Source organism: Humulus lupulus, chromosome 9 (assembly GCF_963169125.1).
Source record: "Humulus lupulus chromosome 9, drHumLupu1.1, whole genome shotgun sequence".
NCBI classification, from domain to species: Eukaryota; Viridiplantae; Streptophyta; class Magnoliopsida; order Rosales; family Cannabaceae; genus Humulus; species Humulus lupulus.
Window position 1 is genome coordinate 129,912,926 of NC_084801.1, and position 26,465 is coordinate 129,939,390.

The 26,465-nt window shown below is 33.1% G+C and overlaps 2 protein-coding genes across 2 annotated transcripts; one reads left to right on the forward strand and one right to left on the reverse strand.

The window, feature by feature from the left end:
• The first annotated feature begins 1,700 nt into the window (after positions 1–1,700).
• On the forward strand, positions 1,701–13,977 carry LOC133802467 (anaphase-promoting complex subunit 6). Its single transcript, XM_062240778.1, has 16 exons — positions 1,701–2,041; positions 2,491–2,625; positions 3,504–3,577; positions 3,729–3,768; positions 4,084–4,129; positions 4,354–4,433; positions 4,594–4,775; positions 4,928–5,053; positions 5,832–5,906; positions 6,616–6,741; positions 7,325–7,394; positions 8,006–8,088; positions 8,255–8,368; positions 8,741–8,840; positions 13,057–13,092; positions 13,651–13,977. The coding sequence occupies exons 1-16, from the start codon at positions 1,793–1,795 to the stop codon at positions 13,750–13,752; spliced, it is 1,638 nt and encodes a 545-aa protein (XP_062096762.1). The 5' UTR covers positions 1,701–1,792; the 3' UTR covers positions 13,753–13,977.
• A 635-nt stretch (positions 13,978–14,612) lies between these two features.
• Positions 14,613–26,125, reverse strand: LOC133802469 (pathogen-related protein). Its single transcript, XM_062240782.1, has 4 exons — positions 25,902–26,125; positions 25,678–25,810; positions 22,653–22,951; positions 14,613–14,973 (listed from the first exon to the last, which is right to left on the reverse strand). Exons 1-4 carry the CDS (start codon positions 26,076–26,078, stop codon positions 14,812–14,814), a joined length of 771 nt encoding a protein of 256 aa, XP_062096766.1. The 5' UTR covers positions 26,079–26,125; the 3' UTR covers positions 14,613–14,811.
• Positions 26,126–26,465: the final 340 nt, after the last annotated feature.

Consider the following 26,465-nt stretch of genomic DNA (forward strand, 5'->3'; position numbering starts at 1 on the left):
TATTTATGTGTTTATTTATTATTTAAAGAAATAGAACTAGAACGTTTGCTCAAAAAATGTATCGATAGGTTTACAAAATTTATTCAGAATACAAGTACAAGAAATAAAAAAACAAGCAAACAAAACTTTTGATTTTTCTGGGTTTTTTTTTCTTCCAAATCTTGTTTAAGTAACCAGGTACCATGACGCCTGATTCATTTTATTCATATATGATTTTTTTTAGACCTATGAGTAACCAGTTACGATAACGATTAGATTTGATTTTGTTTTTACACTTGACTAAGTAACCAGGTACCATAGCAATTGGTTTTTTTTAGATTTGATTTTTTTTTCAAACCTCGCTGTAACCAGTTACGATTATGATTAATTTAGATTTTCTGTTTGAATCTTATTTTTTTCCAAGTCTGGCTAAGTAATCATTTACCAATGCAACTGTCTCTGTTTTTTTTTCATTTTTTTCAGACCTAGTTGTAACCAGCTACTTTCAAGATCAATGTAGTTTATTTTTTTCATATCATTTTTTTTCTTCCAAATCTCACTGAGTAACCAGTTACAATTCAGTTGATATTTTGATAATGATACATTACTTAAAAAAATAAAAATTATTTTTATAGTTGTAACCAGTTACTACAACACCTCTTAAATAATAAAACTGATTTTTATAGTTGTAATCGGTTACCACATATCATTAAAAAAATAGACAGTGGCATACGATTATTATCACAAAAAAAATCAAAATTGTTTTGATAGGGGTAACTAGTTACTGTGGATAAAATATTGATTAAAGAAGATAAAAATGGAAAAAAAGAAGAAGAAATGAGAATAAAAAGTATGGTGAAGAATGTCTCAGTTTTTTCTTTCAAATAATAATGTAAAAAAATATTTTATCAAAAATAAATGATAAAAATTAACACAAATAGATTAAAATTATTAAAATAATCTCAAAATATAAATGATACTTGCTTGATGATGATTGATTTCTTCTCTTCTTTGGAGGAGCAGTGGTGGAAACAATTGAGGAAGTGAGAGTAACAGTGGATGAATTAGGCTGCTGTAATATGCAATGCAAACACTTTCTAATATATCTCCAGGAAAATAAGATGAAGATGAAGAAGAAGAAGAAGAAAAAGAAGACGAAGAAGATAAGATCAATCCAAATTATATGAAGACACATCCATATGAATTTGAAAACCCAGTAGCAACTTTCAAACAACTAAGAAAAAAAAAGAAAAAAAAAATCAAAGAATATGAAGAGAAAAGAGAAATGAATATATAGATAGATAAATATAGAGAAACAATAAGAATCTGGAAAATCAACAAAAGAGAAAAGAACAAAAAAAATAATACTACCAATAATAATATAAGAATAATCAATACAATCGTTTTCTTTTGAATATCTCTTAGTTTTATCTTTTAAAGAATTATATAAAAAAATATTTTATCAAATATAAATGATAAAAATTAACACAAATAGATTAAAATAATTTCAAAATATATCAAAAATAGGTACTAAAAAAAAATAAAAGATAAAATATAGTATACAAATAAAGTTTTACAATGAAAAAAAAAATCCCATAAAAATGTAAAAAAAAAAATATGCCATAAAAAACTTTAAAAAAAAAAACTGCAAAAATACCATATTTGGTTTTGGTGTAATTTCCTCTATTTATAAATACTGACAAAAGCCCAATACAGTCCCCGAACTGAAACCTCCAACTCTATTCAACCTCAACAAAAGCCCTTTCTCTCTCTACCCCTCGTCATCTTCGTTTTTCCTGGTTTTTGATAAAGAATGATGAGAGAAGAAGAGATCGAAAAGCTTCGGGGAGTAGTGAGGGACTGCGTGAGCAAGCATCTCTACTCCTCCGCCATTTTCTTCGCTGACAAAGTCGCCGCCTTCACCAATGACCCAGCCGATATCTACATGCAGGCTCAAGCTCTCTTCCTTGGCCGCCATTACCGCCGCGCCTATCACCTCCTCAATGCCTCTCAGATCGTCCTCCGAGACCTTCGTTTCCGATATCTCGCCGCCAAATGCCTCGTAAGTTTTTTTTTTAATGGCAGCCGATTGATACAGAAATTCAAATTCCTACAAATGGAGGTGAAAAAAGAAAGACTTTCTTATGATTTGTTGCTTGAAAAAAAGTTTATAAAAGCTGTGTTAAGAACTTGGCAGAAGCATTGAGTTTAGCCTTTGTGTACAGTGTAGACCTACTGATCAGTAAGATTTTATGTTTTCATGCTACTCCAGATGCTGCAAATGTATAGATAAATATATATTATTTTAAGAATTTGAATGGAACTTTTGTATGGGTTTGACTTGAGGGTTTCCATTCCACCCTTTTGCTTCTTTTTGTCTTGTAAAAAATACTAGTGAAAGAAATTTTATTGTAGTAGCGATGAATTCAATTGTTTACTGCATAACTGAACAGAAGCTTGTGTATATTATTAAAAAATACATCGGTGGTTTTAAATGACGTGTTTCATTAGGAGGAACTGAGAGAATGGGATCAGTGTCTACTAATGCTTGGGGACGCTAAAGTGGATGAACACGGGAATGTCTATGACACAAAGGCTTCCAATGCATTGCACTTGGATAAATATGGGGAAGATCGCGAAATTAATGTAACTCTTTCTTATCTCTTATTTTCTTGTGCAGTTTGTAATCTATGTTGTACCACTTATTAGTCACTCGAATGGTTAGAATAGAAAATAGTATATAATTGAGTGGTTAAATTTGCAGGAGCTTACTTTTAAAATCTAATAGTGTTGAGAAGCTGCTTTATTTATTTATTTTTTTGTTTACTATTTTTTTAATTGCAGTTTAGATAATCTAGTTTCATTCATATGTCTATACACATGAATAGTAATGTACTATTTACTTTCAAAAGCAAAAATCAGTAGTGTTCATCTAATATTTAGAATTTTAGGCTAAGTTTGTTTGCAGTTTCTTTCATGTTTGCTGATCTGGTGAAAACATTTCTAATGACAGTTTAACAATTTACCTTTTTTTTTTTTTTTCAAAACTACTTTTCTAATTAGTAAACTAATTACTTCAATTTGTACCTTGTACAGTAACAGTAGTGATCATTAATCTATTTGGCATGAGTGAATGTGAAGTGTGAAATTTTGAATAAGTCTTGCAAACAGTTGATTATGAATTTTATGATGAGACATACTGGTTTTATAAAATTTGCTTAGTGACGAGAAATGAATGACAAAGGGGGGGAGGTGGGGTTTGGGGGGTGGGATATATGGTTGATATCAGATATACTTTTCACTCATTGGATGTTAAGTTTTCTCTACAAGTTGTTTCAGTAAATAATGTGGCTACTAGCTATTTCAAAATTCGTGGAGATGTGTATTCCTGACATTGTAATCATGATGATAATAAGTGTACTTTATATCTTATTGTCTTGGCTAATATTGTGATTAAATGTGTTAGATGCATTGAGATCTTTAGTGAAATCAACGGTTAAATCAATATTCTTATTTTGCTACAGATATCTTCTGCAATATGCTTTTTGAGAGGCAGAGCATATGAAGCTTTGGAAAACCGTGCCCAAGCTCGACAGTGGTTACTTTTTGTTTTTTCAGCTTGAGTCCATATTACTTTTATGTGTTTTGGATTTATGTTAAGCAGATGGTTTTAGGTGCTTATCTGTATTCATCTTGGAATACTTACTGATAGGATACTTAACAAAATTTCCATTTTCTGTTTTGTGAAGGTATAAAGCTGCTATTAAAGCTGATCCTTTATGTTATGAGGTATGCTTGGATTTATATATTTTGTTTTGGTTGGGTCTCTTAAATCTTTTGTTAGACGAAGTTAGCTTCCTTGCCTATTTGGTTAGTGGAAATCTCCAAGTAACAGTTTGTACTCTTTTAGCTTCATTAAAATAACTAAAGTAAAATCCAAATGTCAATTAAAAGAAAATTTATTTATTAAGATTCCTTCCCCCCTCCCATTTTGTTGTTGTTTTAACATTTTCTTTTCAACTCAATATGTGCTAGATTTATTATAGGGAATATAATTGTTCATCCTTAATACTTCTCTTATTGTTGGTCTTGATTGTTTGCCAGGCTCTAGAATGTCTTATTGAAAATCACATGCTTTCAAGTGAGGAAGGTATGCTGTTGGGTGTTCTTTTTCTCACTAATTATTGTAGTAGCAAGTGGGGTTCGATACTTTCTCTGTTCAGTAGGCTTTGATAGAAAACAATGAAGTTTAATTTTGGCCCATGTCTTTTCATGTTTGATTCATCATATTGTGCAAGAGGAAACTGATGCAATATATAACCTGGGAGGTTATTGTATAATGTATAAATTTGTTATTTTACTGCTGAGTTTCAGAAACAAGTCTCCTTTCCTCATTGCACTTTGGTCCTGAAGATGGGTGGCTGTCGTCATTCTATTTCTGTTTAATAAAAAAGGTAAATAGAAGAACAACTTTAACAATATCCAACTACATGTCAATATCAAGAACCTCTAATAATTTTTATTTTTTCAAATTTTTATACCTGCAAAATTGCATTATTTTATTCATTTCATTGTTAACACTCCTGGTTTTCATTTTCTTATTGTGTTCTTTAGTATGACAAAGAATATGTCGTTGAAGCCAAATTCAAAGAACTCGAGAAAGAAAGTTGTAATAGTAACCCTTCTGATTCCTCCTTCAAGTGTACTCTCAAAAGCAACACTGATCTTTTGGCCTGCAAAGCTGAATACTATCATCAGTGTGGTGAATATCAAAAATGCTTTGAACTAACCTCCATGTAAGTAGGTAACCATTTTGGAGCTCTAATCTTGATTTTAGCTCCTCAAGAATACCCGAATAACTCTTATTTTCATACATATACATGTTTGAACTTCTCTTTCTATATAAGCATGTATAGATTTCATTTTTTATCATTACATTTGCTGACAGACTCCTTGAAAAGGATCCTTTCCATCTGAAGAGTACATTGGTGCATCTTGCAGCTGCCATGGAGCTTGGGCATTCAAATGAACTCTATCTTATGGCATGCAATCTTGTTAAGGATTATCCTCAAAAGTGAGACTAATTATGTTATCTCGCAGCTTATGTGGTTGTATTCTTAAATCTTGTTTACAAGTACCTGGGATAGAGCCCTGTATTTTAAGCAGCATGTGTAAAATTTCTCTTGTTAGCAATGTGAACAAAGTTTGACATGATTTAGGAATTCAAGTATAAAAATGGTAAGCCTCCAGTTAAGTTAGTTTACACTAGGAGGCCACAGAACACATAAGCCCAGGACTACTCTATATTTTAGTTCAATATATTGGTATTATTTCGATGTGTTTGTTTATTTTTATCTAGCTGTATTTTATATTGTAAGGGGGCTGAGTTGTATTAATTCTTTTTAGATCCTAGCTGGGATTTTCCTTGGACTGTTCAGTTTCTATAAGTAGGGGTTGAGATTCATTTGAAAAGGGGGAGAGGAAATTAGAAGATAATAGACTCTAGGAGAGAGCAGCCCTCTCGAAAGGTTGTGTTTGGAGATACTAGCATCTCGAAAGCTAGATTGTTCTGTAATTTTCATCATCCATAAAGAGGTTTTCTGTGAGGGATTTCATACAATTGTGTTCAAGAATTGATAGTCTACTTCTCAACTAAGAAGATTCTATCAAAAAATTGGTTGTAAGTAGGCTTGAAAAGGAAAATAAAAATGTTGTTTCATTTTCTTAATAACCTTTCTGCCTGGGTGTGAAAGAAATATTAGTCTTGTATTTCATTTAGTATGATTATATGTATAAAGAAATATTAACCTTTCCTCTGCTGCACATCTAAAGTTTACCTCATTACTTTTCAGGGCTTTGTCATGGTTTGCTGTTGGTTGCTATTACTATTGTATCAAGAAGTATGTCCAGTCTCGCAGTTATTTCAGGTATTTAAATCTTAAACTTGTCACCTTTGAGTTTTGTACACCGCTTCCAAGTGTAGGCATTTTGCTTTAGTTGGGTTTCCTGCATTAACTAGAAGGGTATTTTCAAAACATGACATTTCATGCTGTTCATTTGAGCAATTCAAATTCTGGCTTTTTTTCCATTAGCTGTTTTTAACCTGAGTAATCCTGAAAAGAAGTTTTTGTTGCCTGATCTCCATATGCGGAATTTAATGATTGTTAAGTGTTGCTCTTGTTTTCAAAAGTGTTGCATTTTACTTGTGTCAGGAGCAATTTAATCTGTGATTTTGTTTTCTTAGAGCCTTTAATATGAAAATCTAAAATTTTAGACAGCTTTATCGAAGTGATGGAGATGGAATAATGTTTGCTGTATAATTGTAGTTTCACTTCTTTATTTTTGGCTTTCAATAATTTAGCACTATTATCCAAAATGTAGTCCCATACATAGTATCGTAGATGTACCAAGTACACTTCCTGCCTCTTATTGAAGAATTGAAAAGTAAAAAATTAAAAAAGGAATGAGAAAAAAATGGAAGTTGTTGCAATTTGAAGGTTCTGCTTTTTTAGTCTAGTAATATAACCTCAAGCTTACTAAATCTTATTCGTTCACTCATACTAGTTTATTTATTTTGTCAGTTACCTAGAGTATCAAGTGTAACCAGTGATTTTTTTTTTTTGCTCTTTGCAACAGTAAGGCTACCAGTCTAGATGGAACCTTTCCTCCTGCATGGATAGGCTATGGTAATGCTTTTGCTGCTCTAGAAGAAGGTGATCAAGCAATGTCAGCTTATCGCACTGCTGCTCGTCTCTTTCCAGGGTAATTTATGGGTTGTATTGTTGTTTCTTTATCTTGTTTATTTGTTCTGTTTTTTTTTTCTCTCTCTCTCCCCCTCTCAGATATAATAAAACTAGTCAACTGCAATTGTTGTTCCTGTCACTCGGGTATATATCAAAGTGGCAGTTCATTTTCTTTTTATCTTTTCAAACGTTTGTTGACCTTTTCAGGCTTGAGTTAAGTGGAACTGCCCTTATAACTTATGTATGTATTAAAGAACTCTACTGTATTTGCTTGATTTTTTTTGTTTGTATATCTAACTATATTCTTAATTGCCATTTTTATTCTGTACTAATTGAGGTTTTTAAGCGCTCATTTTTAGCTTTTATTGTCAATAGAAATTACCACAGTACATTATCATTGGCTATAGTTATGCACTTGTACTATTACTATGTCAATTGAAAGAAAGTAATAGTAGAATTTTACATCAATAATCATGGCTGAGAATGTGAGCGTCTTATTATTATTTCGTTTCTTAAGTGACAATGTCATGATAAGTGGAGCTTCTCTTATTATTAATGTTATGTCCTTTTACAGGTTGAATCTTGATATTCTCTTATTCCAGGTGCCATTTGCCAACTTTGTACATTGGGATGGAGTATATGCGAACCCGCAGTTTTAAACTTGCAGAGCAGGTGCCTTACTGTCTCTTACTCTTACATGTCTAAATTGTTATTTTCGGATACCCAAGAGGGGTAGGTCAAGACAAGTGGTGGTCCTCAAATAGTTTCCTAGTTTAAAAGAAACTGTTATTTTCGGACTTGCTTTTTGTGAGAAACTGAATATTTTGAAGATATTGTCATGTGAGTTTCGATGAAATTTTTTCTTCTGTGTATATCATTGATTCTCAATTTCACTAATTATATGAATGATTTCCCTAATTTTTTGTCTCAAGTGTACAAGCAAACACACGAATGAAAGGAAAAGTGAAACATAATAACATTGATTTAGAAGTTTAGAAGAAGTTGAGTGTGACTGTGATATAAAGCATAGACTAATTCTAATTCTTAAACTGTTTAATTCATTAAACAAAGTCTAAATTATTATAATTACAAAGCCTGTTTATAAATTAACAACTAGTGGGAATCAAACATTAAAAATACCTAATTCTTAATTGGATAATTCTATATACTATTAAGTTCCCCATTTTATTAATGCCCCACTTTCAATGTACTTGGGTAACAATGTTCATATCATATTCAACAATATTTGTTGTGTTTTATTGACAAATTTGTTTGTCCGTCAGTTTTTTATGCAGGCTAAGAGTATTTGCCCATCAGATCCGCTTGTATATAATGAATTAGGAGTTGTTGCTTATCATATGAAGGAGTAAGTGCTTTGGTCCAATGGAATATGTTGCCCCAAATTTAGTTTCTAATATTCTTTTTTTTTTGTGACGTGGGTTCTGAAAAACTAGCTCACCCCAAATTTGTGCTGATAATACAATGCACTTTGTTTTGGGGTTTTAATATGAAATTGTTTGCTTTTAATCCAGGTATAGTAAAGCTGTACGGTGGTTTGAGAAAACATTGGCTCACATTCCTTCCCCTCTAAGTGAAATGTGGGAACCGACTGTGGTTAATCTTGCCCATGCCTGCAGAAAATTGAAGTATGTGAATTTTTATTCTGCTCTCTATTTTAGATAAAATATTTGGAATAAGTTGGATGTGAATTGCTCTTCAATATTAGATCAGATCATTTAAGCATTTAAGATAATTCAGTAGCCTAAAAATGTCTAGGTTTTCTTCTCTTTTGATCAACTTAAATAAGTAATATATTGCTTGTTCACCTGCAGAGAGCTTTTTTCTTTACTAGGAGATTACTTAATCTTCAGGCTTGGGAGCTTGTTTATCTTTTTTCCTTTGAATGTTGTAGTTTTTTTTAATGGATTTTATTCAGTAGACTAAAAATCTCTCCTTTTACTTCAGTTGTTAAAGTAAATTTTTTCTAAATCCTAAAAAGATAACCTTCTATTTCTCAGGCTATATGGAGAAGCAATTTCATACTACGAAAAAGCACTTGCATTATCAACAAAAAGTGTGAGCACTTATGCAGGTCTTGCATACACCTATCATCTGCAGGTATGTGAAATTTTCTTTGCTTACCTATTTTTTTTAGGGAAATTACCCGATATACTATAATTTTGATAAACTTTTCAATTATACGGTTAAGTTTTTATTAGTTCAATTTTATTTAGAATTTTTTTCTATTGTACGATTTTTTTACTATAAATTTTTGAATTATATTGTTTGTTCATCAAAACATTTATCTTATACGAATTTGATGAGTGCCGCTATTTGAGGGCAACATATCATGTTTGATCGATTCTAATATTACTAAATTTAAATTTTGTCAAAATGAAAAAGTTATACGTGATTGATTGTAAAGATAAAATTACTTAGTATTAATATTAACCGATCAATAGTCGATATTAAATAATGATCAAGTCTTTAGTAACACTTAGCATGGGCTAGCTACTCCATTTATCTAATCTAATGAAATATATATTTATATTGGAAGAGGTATGTGAGTAGCTTGCTATATCACTTAAGTGACGATACAGATCCAATGTATATGTGTCATGAACTTTTGTTTTATTATACAATATTATATCAAACTGAGCAATTTATAATTTACCATATATGTTAATGCAACCTTGTATAAATAAAATATGTTTTCTTCTAATTGAATTCTAGAAAAAGCTACTAGTATTTGTATGATTGATCCTTTGCATTCTTGGTATTTGTTGGTAGAAAATTGGAAGTCGTGAGTGGTGTGATTTAGAAGCTCAACCATTGCCATTTTAATCTGGTTATACTTTTTGCCTATAAATTAGCTTCAAATGGTTCAAACCTGCTATTCTTCAGCCTCTTGCTGTAAAATCCTCTACTCAAATTATAAGCTAAATAACAATTGATCTACAAAGTAGTTTGAAAATATTAAAGTCGGAGTCTAGCACAGCAAGTAGGGGTATTAATTAGATCACATCCAATGTTTTTAGACCTATCCGATCCGATCTAATTATTCATTGGATGTCCAATCCAATTAACTTGTCTCAGCCGATCTGACCCAATTATCCATTGGATTGGATCGGTTTTATCCATTGAATGTGTCCCTTGCTTATGTATTTGATCGGATTGGATCCATCCAATATTTTTGAGCATTTATTTAGTTTAATTTGTTTAAATAACTCATAATATTATAAATAGAAAGTGTAATTTGTTCAAAATGAACAAACCACTGCAACCTCAAATGCAAACCTATGAAACTGAATGTAATTAAAAAAAAAATAGCTTAAGCAACCTTATATGCAAGTAAATCAACTTATAAAATTTTATTTCCAAATTAAGGTTGCACATGTTGCACGTTAGGTTTCAAATGATGCAATAGAGATTGTTGATATTGTCGTAAAGGTTCCAAAAGTTGAAACGAAGGTTGCAGAGGTTGCACACATTGCAACAAAAGTCGCATACCAATAGCAATAGCTACCTCAAATGGGAGATGTTTTAAAAGAGATCGCAACAAAGGTTGCATATTGAAAGCTACCTTGGATGGAAAAGGTTTTGAAAAATGTTGCATGGGTGCATACGTTACAACCTCAAATGGAAGCACACGAGCCCACTGCAATCTTAAATAGTAGTCCAACTTAATGCAACTCAAAACAACTTGTAAACTCATTTGGAAATTTCATTATAATGCAACTCATGCAACTTACTTCAAATGCAAACTCAATGCAACTCAAAACATCCCAAAGGATAACTCACTGCAATCTCAGATGCAAACCCATGAAACCTATAGAAACATACAAACCCAAATACAATTTCAAATGCAACCCACTGCAACCTTAAATGCAAGCCCAGTGCAACTTAAAACATTATGAAGGAACCCACTATAACTTCAAATGCAAGCCCATGCATGCAAACACTATAACCCCATGCAACTCATGGCAACATAAAAACTAATATTCTATTTTCATTTTTATACAAATCATGCAACATACTTTAATGCAACTCCCTGCAACCTCAAATGCAACCCACTACAACCCCATGCAATCTAAAGCAACACATGGAAACACATGCAAGCCTATACAATTCCAATGCAACCCATGCAACTCAATGCAATTTTAAATGCAACCTAAAAGAACCCAACTCGTCTAACCCATTGTAACCTTAAATGCAAACCCAATGGAACCTAAAACAACCTTAAATGCAAGTCCATGCATCCCTATACAACCTCAAAGGTTGCAGATATTGTGACAGAGGTTGAGAGGTTGCAACTCATGTTTCATAGGTTTTGCATATGTTGCAAATGATGTTGTAGATGTGGCGAGAGAAGTTGCAAAAGTTTCAAAAGTAGTTGAAATAGAGGTTGCATACATTGCAACAACCCCATACAACCTTAACCCACTGTTCCCAATCTAAAAAGTCACATACAACCCCGAACAACTCAATGCAACCTAAAGTACCTAAAGCAACTTAAAGAACCTAATGTAACCTAAATCAACCCACTAATGTAACCTAAATCAACCCACTGCAACTCACATAAGCTAAATTACACATGCAAAATAATGCAACCCAATTCTTATGTCAAATACCACCTAATGCAACTGAATGCAATTTCAAAAGCAACCTAACCTAATGCAAGACATGGAAACTTAAAAGAACTCATGAAAATTCATATGCAACTCAATGCAAACTATGACAACTTAAAAAAAAACTCATGCTAATTTCATTTGTATGCAACTCAAGCAACCTACTGCAATCTCAAACGAAAGTTTAATGCAATTTCATGCAACCTAAATCAATTTCAAAAACTAATATCCTACTTTAATTCTCATGCAACCCACTCCAACCTCAAATGCAACCCCTTTCATTCTTATGAAATTAATGCAACCTGAAATGCAAGCTCAATGCAACCTGAAATGCAAGTCCAATGCAAACTAAAGCAACTCGTTGAAATATCACATGCAAGCAATTGCAATCTAAAAAACTTTAAAGAACTCTTTTACAAATTGCAAAATGCAACTCAATGCAACTGCCATGCAATCCAATGCAACCCCATATATAGTATGTGAACACCATTAATAGAGGAAAGCCATGTGAACTGTAACATATTAGGTAAAATTAATTTGGGTTCAAACATATGCATTTGCTCCCATCTCTCATTCTCTTTTGTCCTTGGAGCTTGTATAATCTTTCACACTCTAATATATCCTGAAAAAGAGGAAAAATAAATATAAATTGTTGTATATATATATATATACATATGACAAAAGGAGTTTGTTGATGTTATATGGATAGAGTGAGTTCAAACTTTTCTTTATAATCTTATAGGGGCAACGAAAGTGGTAGGAGGTAGTGAAATTGTTTGTCTCCTATTTATATATATAAAGGTGTTGAGAGAGAATTGATAGAAAATTGGAGTTGGGAGGAAATGGAAAGAAAAATGAACTGGTAATTTATTTATACTTTGAAGTTGATTTGAGTTTTATATTTTTAGTTACAATACGAAGGCCAAGGCCAAATCTTGAGATAGAGAGAGAGAAAGAGAGAGATAGAGTGTGTGAAAGATTATAAATATATATATCATCATTGCTAAATTCAAAGCTTGATTTGTTCTCATAACTCCCTTCTGTAATTTAACTCTAAAAAAATAAAAATAAAAAGTAAAGAAATCACCTTCCGTTGTCATATATTACAATTTGATTTATGTAAAATATTTCTTCGCATAATCTAAAAGATATATGGAGTTTTTATTACAACAAAACTAAATTTTCATCTCTTTCTTCACCAATATATATTAATTCCATCATCATAATCATTATTTATATATATATATATATATGTTTAAAAGCAATTAACTACCTGTAAATCATATATGACAAAAACCATAAATATATATGCTTTAATTTATATATATATATATGTGTAATATTGTCTTTAGCTAGTACTCGTGCAAGACCCAATTGACTCTAGATTATACGTGGATTACAATACCTCATTGACTCTCTAGATGATCATGCATTGCAAATGAAAAAAACAAAAAAATCATATAGTTTTGAGAAGTGATAAGAGAGACCGTATTTTTGCATTAAAAGCTTTTATTTATATAGTATTGAATTAAGTATTAGTTTACCGTATAAATGAATGATAAGTTTTATATATAGGTATTTATAAAAAAAATCCCTTTTTTTTATATATACTTGTTAACCAAACTAGGTAAATATACTTTTCGTGATGATTGACGATGATTAATGCATGATAATATTACTTATTCTTTTCTCCAATCATTATGCAGGATAACTTTACGGCGGCAATTACATACTATCACAAAGTAAGTACTGAATTGTTTATTTCTACAGCTCTAGCATGTAGGTCATAGTGTGTCTGTCTGCTAAGTGGTTTCTGCTGAGACCGAACTTGGGTTTTGCCTGAAATGTTTTCACTACAATGTGATCTATGTGAACTTGACTACGCAATTTCAAATAGAGCAAAATAAATTACTCTATGGTAGCTCAGGCGTGTGGTTTGATCTAAAAAAAATCTTAATTTAAATTCTATCATAGATACCTACATAGCAATCGCCATAGTTTTCTGGTCCCCAAATATTGTAGGGTTAGGCGGGGAAGCCTAGTTTCACAAATGACATTGCAAAACTGGTGTCGCATCCCAGAAAACCTAAAATATATCTCATAGTGTCAATTCTGTTGTTTGTCTTATCATATGGACTGAAGTCTTTACTACTATGTATCTGATGCCCAAATACAACTTGAACGTATAGTTCTTAACAACATATGTATCTGATGAAAATAGTGATCCAACTTTGGCTCGGATTTCATTTAAATTTATAATCAGTCTTTAGTTTTGTTCATCCACATAAATGTGATTCCAGGCGTTGTGGTTAAAATCCGATGATCAGTTCTGCACTGAAATGTTGAGTTTGGCTCTAGTAGACGAGTGTCGGGGTGGTGTGGATGCCAAAGTTGAGTTCTGACGAAATGAGGCTTACCTCTAATGGTGCTTGCTGGTATGGATTTTGTTTAATTTTGTAAGTAATTATTACCACAATCATCTTGCTCGGTTATGGATCTTGAATGTAATTCATGAGTCAATTTAAAGAAAGTCAGGGCTATATTTGTTGTAATTTTCTTCTAAATTGTGAGGTCCTGGTATTCTTGATCAATCTCAACTTAACCAGTGCATTATTATTTATTAGTTATCCTGGTCTTGTGTGTGTGAAGCCTAAATTAGCTGTTCAGATGATAACTACGAACTAGGAGTGACAAGTCAACTAGTTTCATTGAAAAAATTATATTCTATAAAAAAACATAATTTAATGTATATTTTAATTTGTACGGTCAATTTGAATAAATTGGATGTTTTTGCTTGGAATTGTGATTTTACCAAAACTAAAATTGTGAAAATATATTAGAAAGAAAAAAAAAAGAATTTCTCAATTAAATTTTTTCCCCCATCTAAAAATAAGTTATAAAAACAAAGGAAAAAATCAGGTGAAAAGAGTTTTCCTTTTGTTGGTAAAAATAAGACAGTACTATAGCATGAATCTTATTTGGTCTTGTTATTTACTTGGTTTTCGAATTTAGATTTTAAGAAGGAAAAAAAAGATACGAAAGATTTTATTTTCTTTTATTTGGATTAAAAAAAGAAATTGATCATAATTTTATAATATTTAGAATAATTACAAATACGTCTAAAATAAAAAAAAATAATAAATAATTGGTTATAAAATTTTAGAAAAATGTTTTCATCTTTATTTTACTCTTTTTCTCACAATTTTTTTTCTTGCCAAAATTCGAGTTCCAATCAAAGTCTTAAGATGAGAAAAAGAAAGACTTAGTTTTAACTTGAAATTATTGCTTAAATTAAGTGGAAATCTGCTGGGTACATATAAACTTTCAAATACAAGAATAAAATACAAATATCAAGCAATGTTTAACTATTTTTTTTTTTGGCTTAAAATCATAAATAAACACTAGACACAATTATATTATACATAAAGTAGGTAAAAGTAGTTGAAGGAGCACAGAAACAATTATTTAACATTAAGTTTGGAAAAAGGACATTCAAGTTTGGCTTCTGAGCCTTCATCAGTCCCACCAGATTCTGAAATAACCTCTCCCTTCAGAAACCCTGCAATTAGCTCGGCAGGGTCATAATACACCTCAACTTCCTCTACCTTCAGTGTATCATCAACCTATATATACACACACAAATACATCCATAAATAATATGGTAAAGAAAAGGAAGACCAATGTAGTAGCGAGGGCAAAAATTAAATAATTGTAATACTATGTATATTAGTACGGACATTATAGTATGAGTACATAAATGATGGTATGACTTTCTCTATGAATTATCATATATTCATGAAGAAAACAAGATTGCCAATAACAACCTTCCCTTGATCAACCCGTACCAAATATTCCTAAAATACATTACTCCTTTTACCCGTTCCTTTAAAGCACTCATCAAACCATCCTACAAAGCCCTAAAAGAATATATCAAAGCCTCTAAATTCAGCGAGTGTCAATTGAGACCTACTCCTGAGGTCCAATTCGTCACTTTACAAATCCCACCTAAATTTATTCCTGAGTGGATTGCGCAAGGATTTACCCATATACATTTTGGTACCATTCGCTTAGCTATTTCCCTTCATGGCCGAAAGGGCCTTCCAATCGGCTGCCGAATGGGTCTGCTCGACACCCGAATGAGGAAATACCAACATGCAAGCATTGCCACCATAGAAACTACATTAAACCCAGGAACAGTAATAACTACACTGTTTCCTAACTTTAATATGTCTCTCAAGGACAACCGTTTGACTGATGCTTTCAAAGTAGAGGTCCAACTTTCTGGAATTGACCAAGATCTCACTTCCATTGGAGCTACTCTTCACTACCGGATGGCATACAGACTCCAAGACCACGCTCTGGATCTTTCCTTGCCAACAGCTGACAAAGCATTACTGGTCTCGGTAGACTCTACCCAAGTTCCAACATGCACTCATATTCCAAGGCAAATCTCTACAGATGATCTTATGAAGATTTTGCCTAGTTCATGGATAACAAATTATGAGATGCTCCATCAACCTCAAAAAGCCGTTCAGACTCTTACTGAACCATCTTATCACAAAAGAGAAGATGGCTCTGTCGAAATAATCTGTGACAAAACTCAAACAAAGGCTCCCAGTTGCTTTACCACCCAGTATATGATGACTTCTGTCACACCAACTGATGTGGAAATCCAATCCTTCGATTCTCCAGGCAGCCCTATTTATGCTTTCGAATCTACAGATAGACATAAGTATTGGGATGTTTGCGACTGCAAAAGTTGCCTAAAAGTGGAAGAAGACCTCCCAAAGCCAAAGCAATGTCTGAGCTCAGGAAAACGACTTAAGCAACAACTAGATCAAGGAGAAAAGGAAATAGGATTGTTAGGCCAACCCTCTGGAAAGTTTGACTATATAGTCAAATATTCTACTCCCAAAGGCTTACCTGACTCTCCTCCAGAACCAACTGGATGGGACATTGAGCTTCCTCCCACAGGCTCCCAAGAGCCTCCACTTTCGGCTCCCCAACAGAACATTTTGCCATGCTATAAAAAGGCATCAAAATGGATGCAACATCATGGAGAAGCTTTTCCTGCTCAAAATCAGTTACAACAAATTCCACAGGTATGTATGATGACTACTACTGATTATGAGTTAGATTTTCCTCCTCTCAAGAAATTTGACAAGCAAGATGACCTAGGTACAGTCTCTCACCAACCAAAGGTTCAAAACCCCACAACCAGGAACGCAGATGGGACTCTCAAAAAGGTATCTCCGGCCGAAGAAGTTCTCAATTGGCAATCAGAAAATATGATTGCCCAAAACAAGGTCTTAAAGCAAGTTGAGTTACAGAATACCAGAATAGAGACGGCAGTAAAACAATCCCAGAATACTGTCATTGACAAACTCACTGTGAAGATCCAACAGACTCATGAAGAGCTTCTAGCTATCATCAAAGCAAACTCAGTTCCGATGCCAGTATTCCTGGCAAAAGAAGTCGAGATGAAGAGCCTCAAAACCCAATATAAATCCCTCAAGAATCGGTTCTGCCAACAAGAACCAACAAATGCACCTTCAACTAGCTATTTGGGAACCTCGTCCCTGTTCGGGATAACTACGACGCCGGTCCCTTGGCAGTTTGCTACAATACCAAAAACCTCTTAGCCTTTTCCTATTACTGGATCTGTACAAGAGGACTCTGTTGTAAGACTAAGGCGCATGCTTGATGAAAACCAACAACATAAGACAAAAAAAGGGAAGAAGAAAGAATCACCAAGCCAACCGACAGACGAACTCAAGCAACTTATGGTTCATCCAGCCACAAATCCTCTGTCACAAATGATTCGACATACAAGCACTCTCCACATCACAGAAAATGAAACGGACTCAGACGATCAAAGTTCTTCGACTAGTTTAGACGATTCTACAAGTGACTGGTCTGAAGAAATAAGCTCAACTTCTAATGATTCTATACTGAGTGACCCCGAGAGCTTATCCAGTAAAACTTTATCTAGCGATGACGATGAAACATTTCCACATCTGATGGTGCAACCAGCTGAATCAAACTCACAAACCGAACCAATTATCACAAGCGAATACGAAAGTGGAAATGAATCAACAACACCACATGTTCCCCAAAAACGAAAAAGTAAAGGTTCAAATTTTCAAACTTTTACTTTAGATGACCTCCCTCCATCAAAATGGCGCGAAAGGTTCCAAGAGTTTCAAGCTTGGCTCAGCCTAGAATCACAAAGACCGGAAGCACAGACAGGAACGATTCTCCTCACCTTTGTTTCCCGTTTCACAGGCACCCTACAAGACTGGTGGACAAGTCTGGGCGATTACAGACAAATGACGTTTTTACAACTTCCATCTGTCACCAATGCCCTGACCTATCTGTATATTGAGTTCTGTGGACAAGACGCTCAAGTCACTGAAAGACTTCGCGCAGAATTCTTTAAACTAAAATGTTGTTCAATGGATAAGAGAGATTTGGAGAAGCATTACAAAAAGATGACTCAATGATTCTACTAAATAGGTGGAATTGATGACCCAAACCTAAAACAGGCTTTCCTCTCTTCCATACTAGAACCACTAGGAGAAGAAACCTTCAGACTTCTCTCGGGAACAGGAAGAACCTTAGCTGATGCTACGATTGGAGAAATCTATCAACTAGTTCTAAAACCATTGGAAAAGATGTGCTCTCAGCACAAATTTATCCAAGAATTCATGAAACAATCCAAGAAGCTTGGAAAGGTTTGCAGCCAAAAGGATCTACGAATCAAATGCCAATCAGAATCAGCATGTTCCCGCCTTCCAGAAAAAAGGAAACACAGCAAAAGGTTTAAAACCTTTAGGACCTTTAAATCCTCAAAGGAAAAAGGACGCCGCTCATTCAAGTTTCTAAGGAGGAAGCGCTCTTTCAGGAAGAAGTCTGACAGATGTTTCATCTGTGGTGAAAAGGGACATTATGCCAAGCAATGCCCCAAAGTAAAAACTGCCAAACTGATCTCCCACATTCAACAAACAACGGGCATATCTCTCGAAGAGAATGATCTAGAATCCATCTTCTCTACTGATGACGAGATCAATCCAGAATCCCTTTGTGCATTCGAACAACAGAAGGCCCCAGATGAATTCTACCACATGACATCAATCAATACAATACAACCATCGCCAATCATCTCCATGCAGATCCTCTCTACAAAGTATGCTCAGCCAGTCAAAGTAGTAGCCTTCTTCGACACAGGAGCATCATACACCATGATGAACCCTGATGTTCTCCCTCCAGAATATTGGAGGAAAGAAAAGCAATTCTTCCATGCTGCAAATGGAAGCATCTTCTGTACAGAGTTCATCAGTAAACCAATCAAATTACAATTCTTCCCAGGATGCTCTATCATTCATAGAGTAATTGGTTCAAAATTACCAGGGAAAGATCTAATTATTGGTTTTGATGTCTACACTAAGAAAAATGGTTTGCGAATCCTTCCTGGTGGCCTTGGTTACAAACAACATTTTGCTCCATGGGAATCTATACCAAACTATTTTCTCATGCCTCCTGATCCATTCTCCAAGGTCAGACAACGACTCATAGAAAATTCTTGTGCCACAAGTCATGCTGAATTCCTCCAGAAATGTGAACGCCCTCTTTGGAAAAATCATCAGTTCTTCATCAGTTTACCATTTAAGCTCAATGAAGATGTTAACCCTACCAAGGCAAGCCACCCAGGCATGAACCCAGAGCATCAGAAAATGGCAACTGAGGAATGCAAAGAACTACAACAATAAGGACTAATCGAACCAACCACCTCTTCATGGGCATGTCATGCTTTCTACGTCAATAAGAGATCAGAATAGGCTCGAGGAAAACAGAGGCTGGTCATCAATTATAAGCCTCTGAATGAATTTTTGGCAGATGATAAATTCCCCCTACCAAACAAAAATTATCTATTTGCAAGCCTGTCAAAGGCCCAAATATTTTCAAAATTCGACCTAAAGGCAGGGTTTTGACAGTTGGGTATCAAAGAAGAAGATAGGCCAAAAACGACCTTCTGCATTCCAAATCACCATTATCAATGGACTGTCCTTCCCTTTGATCTCAAAATAGTTCCATCACAGTTCCAAAAGGCCATGACTAAAATCTATGGCCCTATTCTAGATAAGGCCCTAATCTACATAGATGACATATTGCTCTTCTCACAAGATGAACAAGCCCATCAAAATCTTCTGGCCTAGTTCATTTCTCTCACAGAAGCCCATGGGGTCATGCTATCCGAAAAAAAGATGATCATTGGACAAGCCCAAATTGGCTTTCTTGGGATGAAGCTTATTGTAGGCCAATATGAAGCCCAACCGCACATAGCCCAAGAGTTGTTAAAGTTTCCCGAAAAGGACTTCACAAAGGTCCAAATTCAACAGTTCTCAGGAATTGTAAACTATTTACGGGATTTTGTCCCGTGACTTTCGGAAATGGCAAGACCACTCAGCGACATGCTTAAAAAGCAGACTCCACCATGGTCACAAGAGCAAACTGTAGCAGTCAAAAAGCTAAAGGAGATAATGCAGACATTACCACCTCTACAGATTCCTTCTGATGGGAAAAGAATCCTGCAAACGGACGCTAGTGATCGGTATTGGGGAGCGGTCCTACTTGAACAAGACAAGACAGGGAAAATAAAAATATGTGGATACAAGAGTGGCCACTTCAAAGACTCTCAGCTCCATTATCATTCTAGCCTTAAAGAATTATTGGCGATAAAGATGGGTATTAAAAAATTTGAATTCCATCTGATAGGACACCATTTCTTGGTAGAAATAGACTTTGCCGCGTCAAAAGGAATGATTGGTCTAAAAAAGAGCAAAACGATAAATGCCCAACTTTTGAGATTGGCAGTTTGGTTTGACAACTATTCTTTTGACATTAAACACATTCAAGGCAGAGACAATACTATGGCTGATTTCTTATCCAGATCGCCCCTTGCTATAAGTCTAGCCTCAGGATACTCACAAAGAACCATCCCCATTGTCATCCAAAAATCACCACATACCATCCCAATCATATTCATGATGGCATCTTCCTTTTCTGTCACACACAACCAATATTTTCCCCTGGATGCAAAGAAGATCCTTCCAAAAACATCCAACAAATCAGCCAGAGAAAGAGCAACCCACAGAGCAATCTTTATCTAGAATCTTATGATCTCCAAACTTGGACCTTCTATACAAAATGACTTTGGAATCCATCCAAAGTATCCATTTGCCCAAATCCTACCTCTCTGAGATGCCATCTTCACACCAAAATCGATAGCCCACCTTTTCTGGTACCTGGCCAGTGTCTTCACCATAGCTGTCAAAGTACAAACTATGGCATTGCACACATCCATAAAATCATTCTTGAACCAAGAAAGGTTCAAGCCAGCCTACCAAGTCCAAATGGATATTTTGTCCTGGTTCGCCCCGTTGGAAGAATGGAAAAGGGTCTTATCAGCTGAATGGAAAAATGTCCAAAATAACAGGCCCACTTTTATCTACCCACCAAGCCCAAATGTTGCCAGCCTAATGAACTGTTATACTGTTCTCTTTCTTAGCCTTAATGCCAAGCTCGATGAAGAACATAATATAGTTACTAATCCAACATTCGAAGTCTACGCGTCAAAAGAAGAACCATTATGTGGTCTTGGGGGCCAAGAATACATGGACATCCAAAAGAGTCTGTTTGAGAAAAACCAGATTATACCTCCTGAATTATGGCCCAAGCCAGAAGAAGATGCTCCTTGGGAGACATTCCCTTCCGACTATACTCGCAAAATAACAAGGGCCCTTGAAGCCTTCCATATCTCAAAAAATGAAACAGATCAGGCCACCAAACTCGAAGAAACATTAGAGCAAAAATATCCGTCACTGTACAAATTGACCGATACTGAAGGGGTAGTTTTGCGAAAAAAAGATTACTTCGAAGATTCACAAAACCCATATGCTGACACTACAGATATGCAAGACCCCTATCTCTTCCATTACACAGGAGAAGAATGGAACGTGATGTACACAGAATACGACGCCTGTCCTCCAGCTGGCAGTGATCAGGATGACGAACCGACAGGATGGAACCCACTTCATGAAGACCCAACATATGACTGACTATGAAACCAGCCATGAGAAAATATTTAAATAATTATTGTGTATTTCAGCCATAAGTTTTTGTCGTTTAGCCTTTTAATTTTGTCGGGGAATCTTATCCCTTATCTATGCTTTTGTCTTTGTCGGGGAATCCTATCCCTTATCTTGTCTAGGGAATCTTATCCCTTATCCTATCCCAACTATGGTTGGTTTTGACTAGGATGAGTTAAGTTTGATTAAGTTTAGTTAAGTTTGTATGCTGGAGTATGTGACTATATAAGGCCATCATCCCTCCTTGTGTAAGTCAGAGAATTATGAAGCAATAAAATACCAGAGTGTTTATTATAAAAAATGTTCTTCTAAATCATTCCTTCAGAGATTTCTGAAGTAGAGATAGTATGCAGTATGGATTATATTTGAAGGCAACTACTATTATAAGTTTTTAGATTAACCTTCGAGTTAATAAAACTAGCAATTTATCCTTTATGATCATAAGTCACACAATTTGGAGTGTGTAAGTCATGCAGATTCATGTGAGAAATTGCTGGGTTTATTGATTCGTTAGTTTGTCTAACTAACTTATAGCAGGAACACCTTAATGGTATCAGAGCTATACTTCATCCTATCCTACCGACGAATCTCTATTTCAGATCATGGAAAACGAAACCTCATCTACAAGCTCTGCAAACTCTAGTGCTCCTATAATATCACCCTTGTCACTTACTCATTCCCCATCTTTCTGTAAGTCCACAGCCAACAAACTTAACCCATCCTAGTCAAAACCAACCTAATAGAGTAAAATATGCACATATATATATAATTTAAAATTAGGGGATGCAACTATTCCTTAGTCATATGCTGGGTCCGACACTATATACTGGGTCCGCCAGTGAGTGTCTAGTACTACTGTAATCTGAAGTAATATATAGTAAAACAATTTAAAAATAAAATTAAAGGTAAGTTTGTAGTAGGGTACATATCTTGACAATTCATCAAGAATTAAGAATGTAGTGTTCAATCTTATGAATGGTTAGGATCGTACCCTATTAGTAAGTATACTTTATCCAGACTTAGCCTAAAATTAATTTGATGATACTATATATATTACTCCATGCCAGAAAACACAATATCTAAAGTTAAAATATGAGTAGTAAGAATATTTTTAGTAATGAATCAAGTAAAGAAGATAAAAAGTAGAAAGAAACCTTGAGAGTGGCAATGCCATAAAACTGAATCATTTCACCAGTAGGAGCATGTTGCTTGTAAGGGCCCTCAAAGAGACCCCAATGCCTGAACTTGAAGGCAATAAGAGGAGGTCCTGAATAGACATGAACCACTTCCCATGCAAACCCTCTTGGCAGAGCTGACCTGAACACTTCATGTGATGATTCAAAGGTTTCTTCTTCTGCTTTGTAATACTGAGACTCCTTTGGCAGAGAGTTCTTCATCAGTGCATTGTAGCTCCCAACTCTAAGAGTTTCTTCTCCATTTAACCCTTCTCTTCCTGTTCAAAATTTAATTTATACTAATTACACCTACATGCCTTTTTTTTTTTTTTTAAAAGTTATTTATATAGAGGTGTAAAATTCTTAATCCCATATTATTATATATATATATATATAAATATATATCAAAATATGAGATTTCTTTTTACGTAAACAAAAAATGAAAAATGAAATTCTGATAATAACACCTTTTTAAAAATTCCATAAACAATGGATTTTGTTCCATCTTTTTCAAAATTTCTCATTGTTCTATAATAAGTGACACACATGTATATACAGTAATATCGATTATTATTACACCTACAAAGCCTTTTATTTTTATATCCTTTATATAGAGTTTTATAGGTATTAAATTCTTAATCCCATATTATTGTATTTGTTAAGAAATAAAATTCTATACAGTTCAAAGTATGAGTTTTTTTTGTCTCATAATAAAAAAAAACTTTTTCCTATAAAAGGATGACAAATGACATTCTTAATATGTAAAAAATAATGGATTTTCCCTTTTATTAATTTTTTTTTCTTTTTCATTATATTATAGCTAGTCACACAGGCATATATATTAAGTAAAATAAATCATGTTATTGATTATTATAACATAGATTACAAGTAAAGGTATTTCCTTAACAAAATACATGATATTATCCAGCCTTAGATCGATTTCAATCCATTCATAAATTGCATTATTAAAATTAAGCATTTGAATTTCGATTCTCATGTGTCATACTTAAGAAAAACATCATTATCTGGATTAAAAAAAATGCAACATCATTGTAACACTATAAAAATATATATTTTTTGAAATAATAAAAAATTTATTTTTAATCACAAAAATCTTGTGATTAAAAAATATCATCATAATTATGCAATCATTTGTCAACAAATGTACTTTTTTTTTCTTTGTTTATTTTTTTTTCTCTTTTTAAGTGTGTTAAGTTTAGTATTAAATTTGTGGATCTCAATTTTTGTTATCAACTAAATAAAGAATAATATGTAAGTGATTTATTATTGATGAAATTAGATGGAGTACGCTTTAGATGGAGACTTTCATTTTTAGCTACTTTCTAATACTCTTACTTTTATACCCAATATTTAATTAAATCTATCCATTATACCATTTTATTAATCTTTCTCCCATTAAATCCTTCCACTGGCTCATCATCTTCTATTTACCAACCCAAATCCTTCCAGATTTAGAAGGAGAAATTAATGACAGAGATCTATGTGAAGGTGAGTAGGGTTTTTGAGTAATGGTATTGTAAGAAATGTAGTTATAAATCTGAGTAATTTTAAACTAAATATATTTATTGGCTAATTTTGATTAACTAGTCTTAAAATGGGTATTTTCCAATTTATCCCTTTATTATCCATTTGCAAAATATCTCCTTTTAGTCAAATTGGAATGAATTTTCAATTTGAAATTCAAATAGTGGAACGAGTTAACGTGTGTGACTCCTTGGCATGTGATTCAGTTTTCCATAAATATCAATTTTTTGGCATTAATTCCATACACACATTTTTATTTTCCTTCAACTATGTATGTTGACTATTAACTAAAGAAAGGGATAAATATTCAAATAGATCAAATTAAATTAAATGGGAAAAGCATTTATTTGATAAAATGTTACTTATTTCATTTGCCAAATATATCCTCTATTATTTTGTCAAAAAAAAAAAAAATCCTCTATTGGTCAAATATATGGTAAGGTATATTCCCTTTGATTTTTTTTTTGTTTATTATTTTTTTAAAAATAAATACGTACTGTCATTTCTCAAGAGGGTTATAATTTGTTTTTGGAAGTAAAATTCAGTATTTTAATTACTTTAAATCACAGCCTTCAAAAAATTACTGATAATATTAATTTATAATTATATATGTTATTGTTTAGACATTTCTAGTTTTTTTTTTTTTCATTTTTTGGACAAAAAAAACTCAACTCTTTAAAACCTGCAACAAGAACAATAACGTGATCATTACTATTTGGTGGGAAATACTATTTTCCTTCAACCAAATAATGAAACTAGCTATATATGGTCTTCTACCTAATAATTAATAAGAGCTGGCCATTTTTCATTGAGGATCACACTCGATCTTTTCTTAATAATATTAGTATCAAAGACATTAAAACCCAATTCATTATCCACGATTCCTCAGTATTATAAAAAATATTGATTGTTTGAACATTAATATAATTTTAGTCCGAGTATGTAGCATTTTTTACTTTATTAACGATTGGTATGTCTACGAATCTACGATCATCTCTCTAGAGATTTGTATTTATTTTTCAAGTAATTTTGACATGTAATGACTATGTCCGATTATCATTTAATGAAATAGTTTTTTTTTTAAAGATTTTTTTGACTTTATTAATGATTTGGTATATTGATGACTTTTTTTGAGGAGAGACCCGTATTAATTTGCTATTTAAGCAATTTGGACGTGTAATTTAAATTATGTTTGATTTACCATATTGTGAAATTCAATATAATTTTTTTAAAGTCTATAGTGTTTTTTTTTAAAGACATTTTGACTTTATTAACGACTTAACATGTTTAATATTATACCGATCATCTTTTTGGAGAGATCTATATATTATTACTACTCTTCGAACAATTTCGGCATATAATAAACTATGCACAATTTTATCATCTAGCGAAATTTCCATTATTCTTTTAAAAAAAATCATGCACTTCAAATAAATAAATAAAGAAATATAAGGCTTACCATTAACAAAGAGCTTGAATTTTTCAGGGTTAATACTCTTGAAATCTTGCAAACGAATCTTGTGAGAGAGCTCCATTTCCCATGATTTGACAGCATTTTGTACTATTTCTTCTAGGGATCCCTTTGGCCATTCCTGCAAATAATTAACATATACATATAAAGAATATATATATATATATATATATAGAGAGAGAGAGAGAGAGAGAGAGAGAGAGAGAGAGGACCTTAGTTCTGCCTTGTTCAAAGAGGAGATTAACACTATCATAGGTGGGAGGAACACCATGTCTCCATACAGTATTGGTGTTGTCTTCATCACCCAAGAAAGATCTGTACTTATCTCTTACTATCTTATTAACTTCTGATGATGATGATGATGGAGCTTCTGCTTCTCCTGTAGCCATTTTTATTTATGATTTTACAATGAAAAGCATGCTACTTGGACCCCTTTTTATAGCAAATTATGTATATGTGTGCACTCATAATTCTCCATTTTTTTTTCCGGTAAATTTTTTTATTATTAAAAGTAGGGATGAAAAAAAGTTTATAATCTTTTTGTACAAATTTTTTTTATATAACTTTTTGCAAAATATAGTATACCCCACAATACTCACCCTATCGAAAAAAACTTATAATTAATTATCAAAAGAAAATTATTTAAAAAAAAATAATAAAAAATTTATTTTCACCAAAAGTATTAGTATGACGTATGTTAAGGTGTTGAAACATTTTTTTTTTGAGGAAATATAAAATGACATTTTATGTGTTATTGGAATTAAAATTATATCTCA

Bases quoted from the DNA above. Each gene is read 5' to 3' on its own strand.
- LOC133802467 (XM_062240778.1), top strand. From the start codon at position 1,793: ATGATGAGAGAAGAAGAGATCGAAAAGCTTCGGGGAGTAGTGAGGGAC. The intron at 7,395-8,005 runs GTGCCTTACTGT...TTTGTCCGTCAG, and splicing joins GTTTTAAACTTGCAGAGCAG to TTTTTTATGCAGGCTAAGAG. The intron at 8,369-8,740 runs GTATGTGAATTT...TCTATTTCTCAG, and splicing joins CATGCCTGCAGAAAATTGAA to GCTATATGGAGAAGCAATTT.
- LOC133802469 (XM_062240782.1), bottom strand. From the start codon at position 26,078: ATGGCTACAGGAGAAGCAGAAGCTCCATCATCATCATCATCAGAAGTT. The intron at 22,952-25,677 runs GTAAGCCTTATA...AATTTTGAACAG, and splicing joins ATTCAAGCTCTTTGTTAATG to GAAGAGAAGGGTTAAATGGA. The intron at 14,974-22,652 runs GTTTCTTTCTAC...GTGTATATATAG, and splicing joins ATGGCATTGCCACTCTCAAG to GTTGATGATACACTGAAGGT.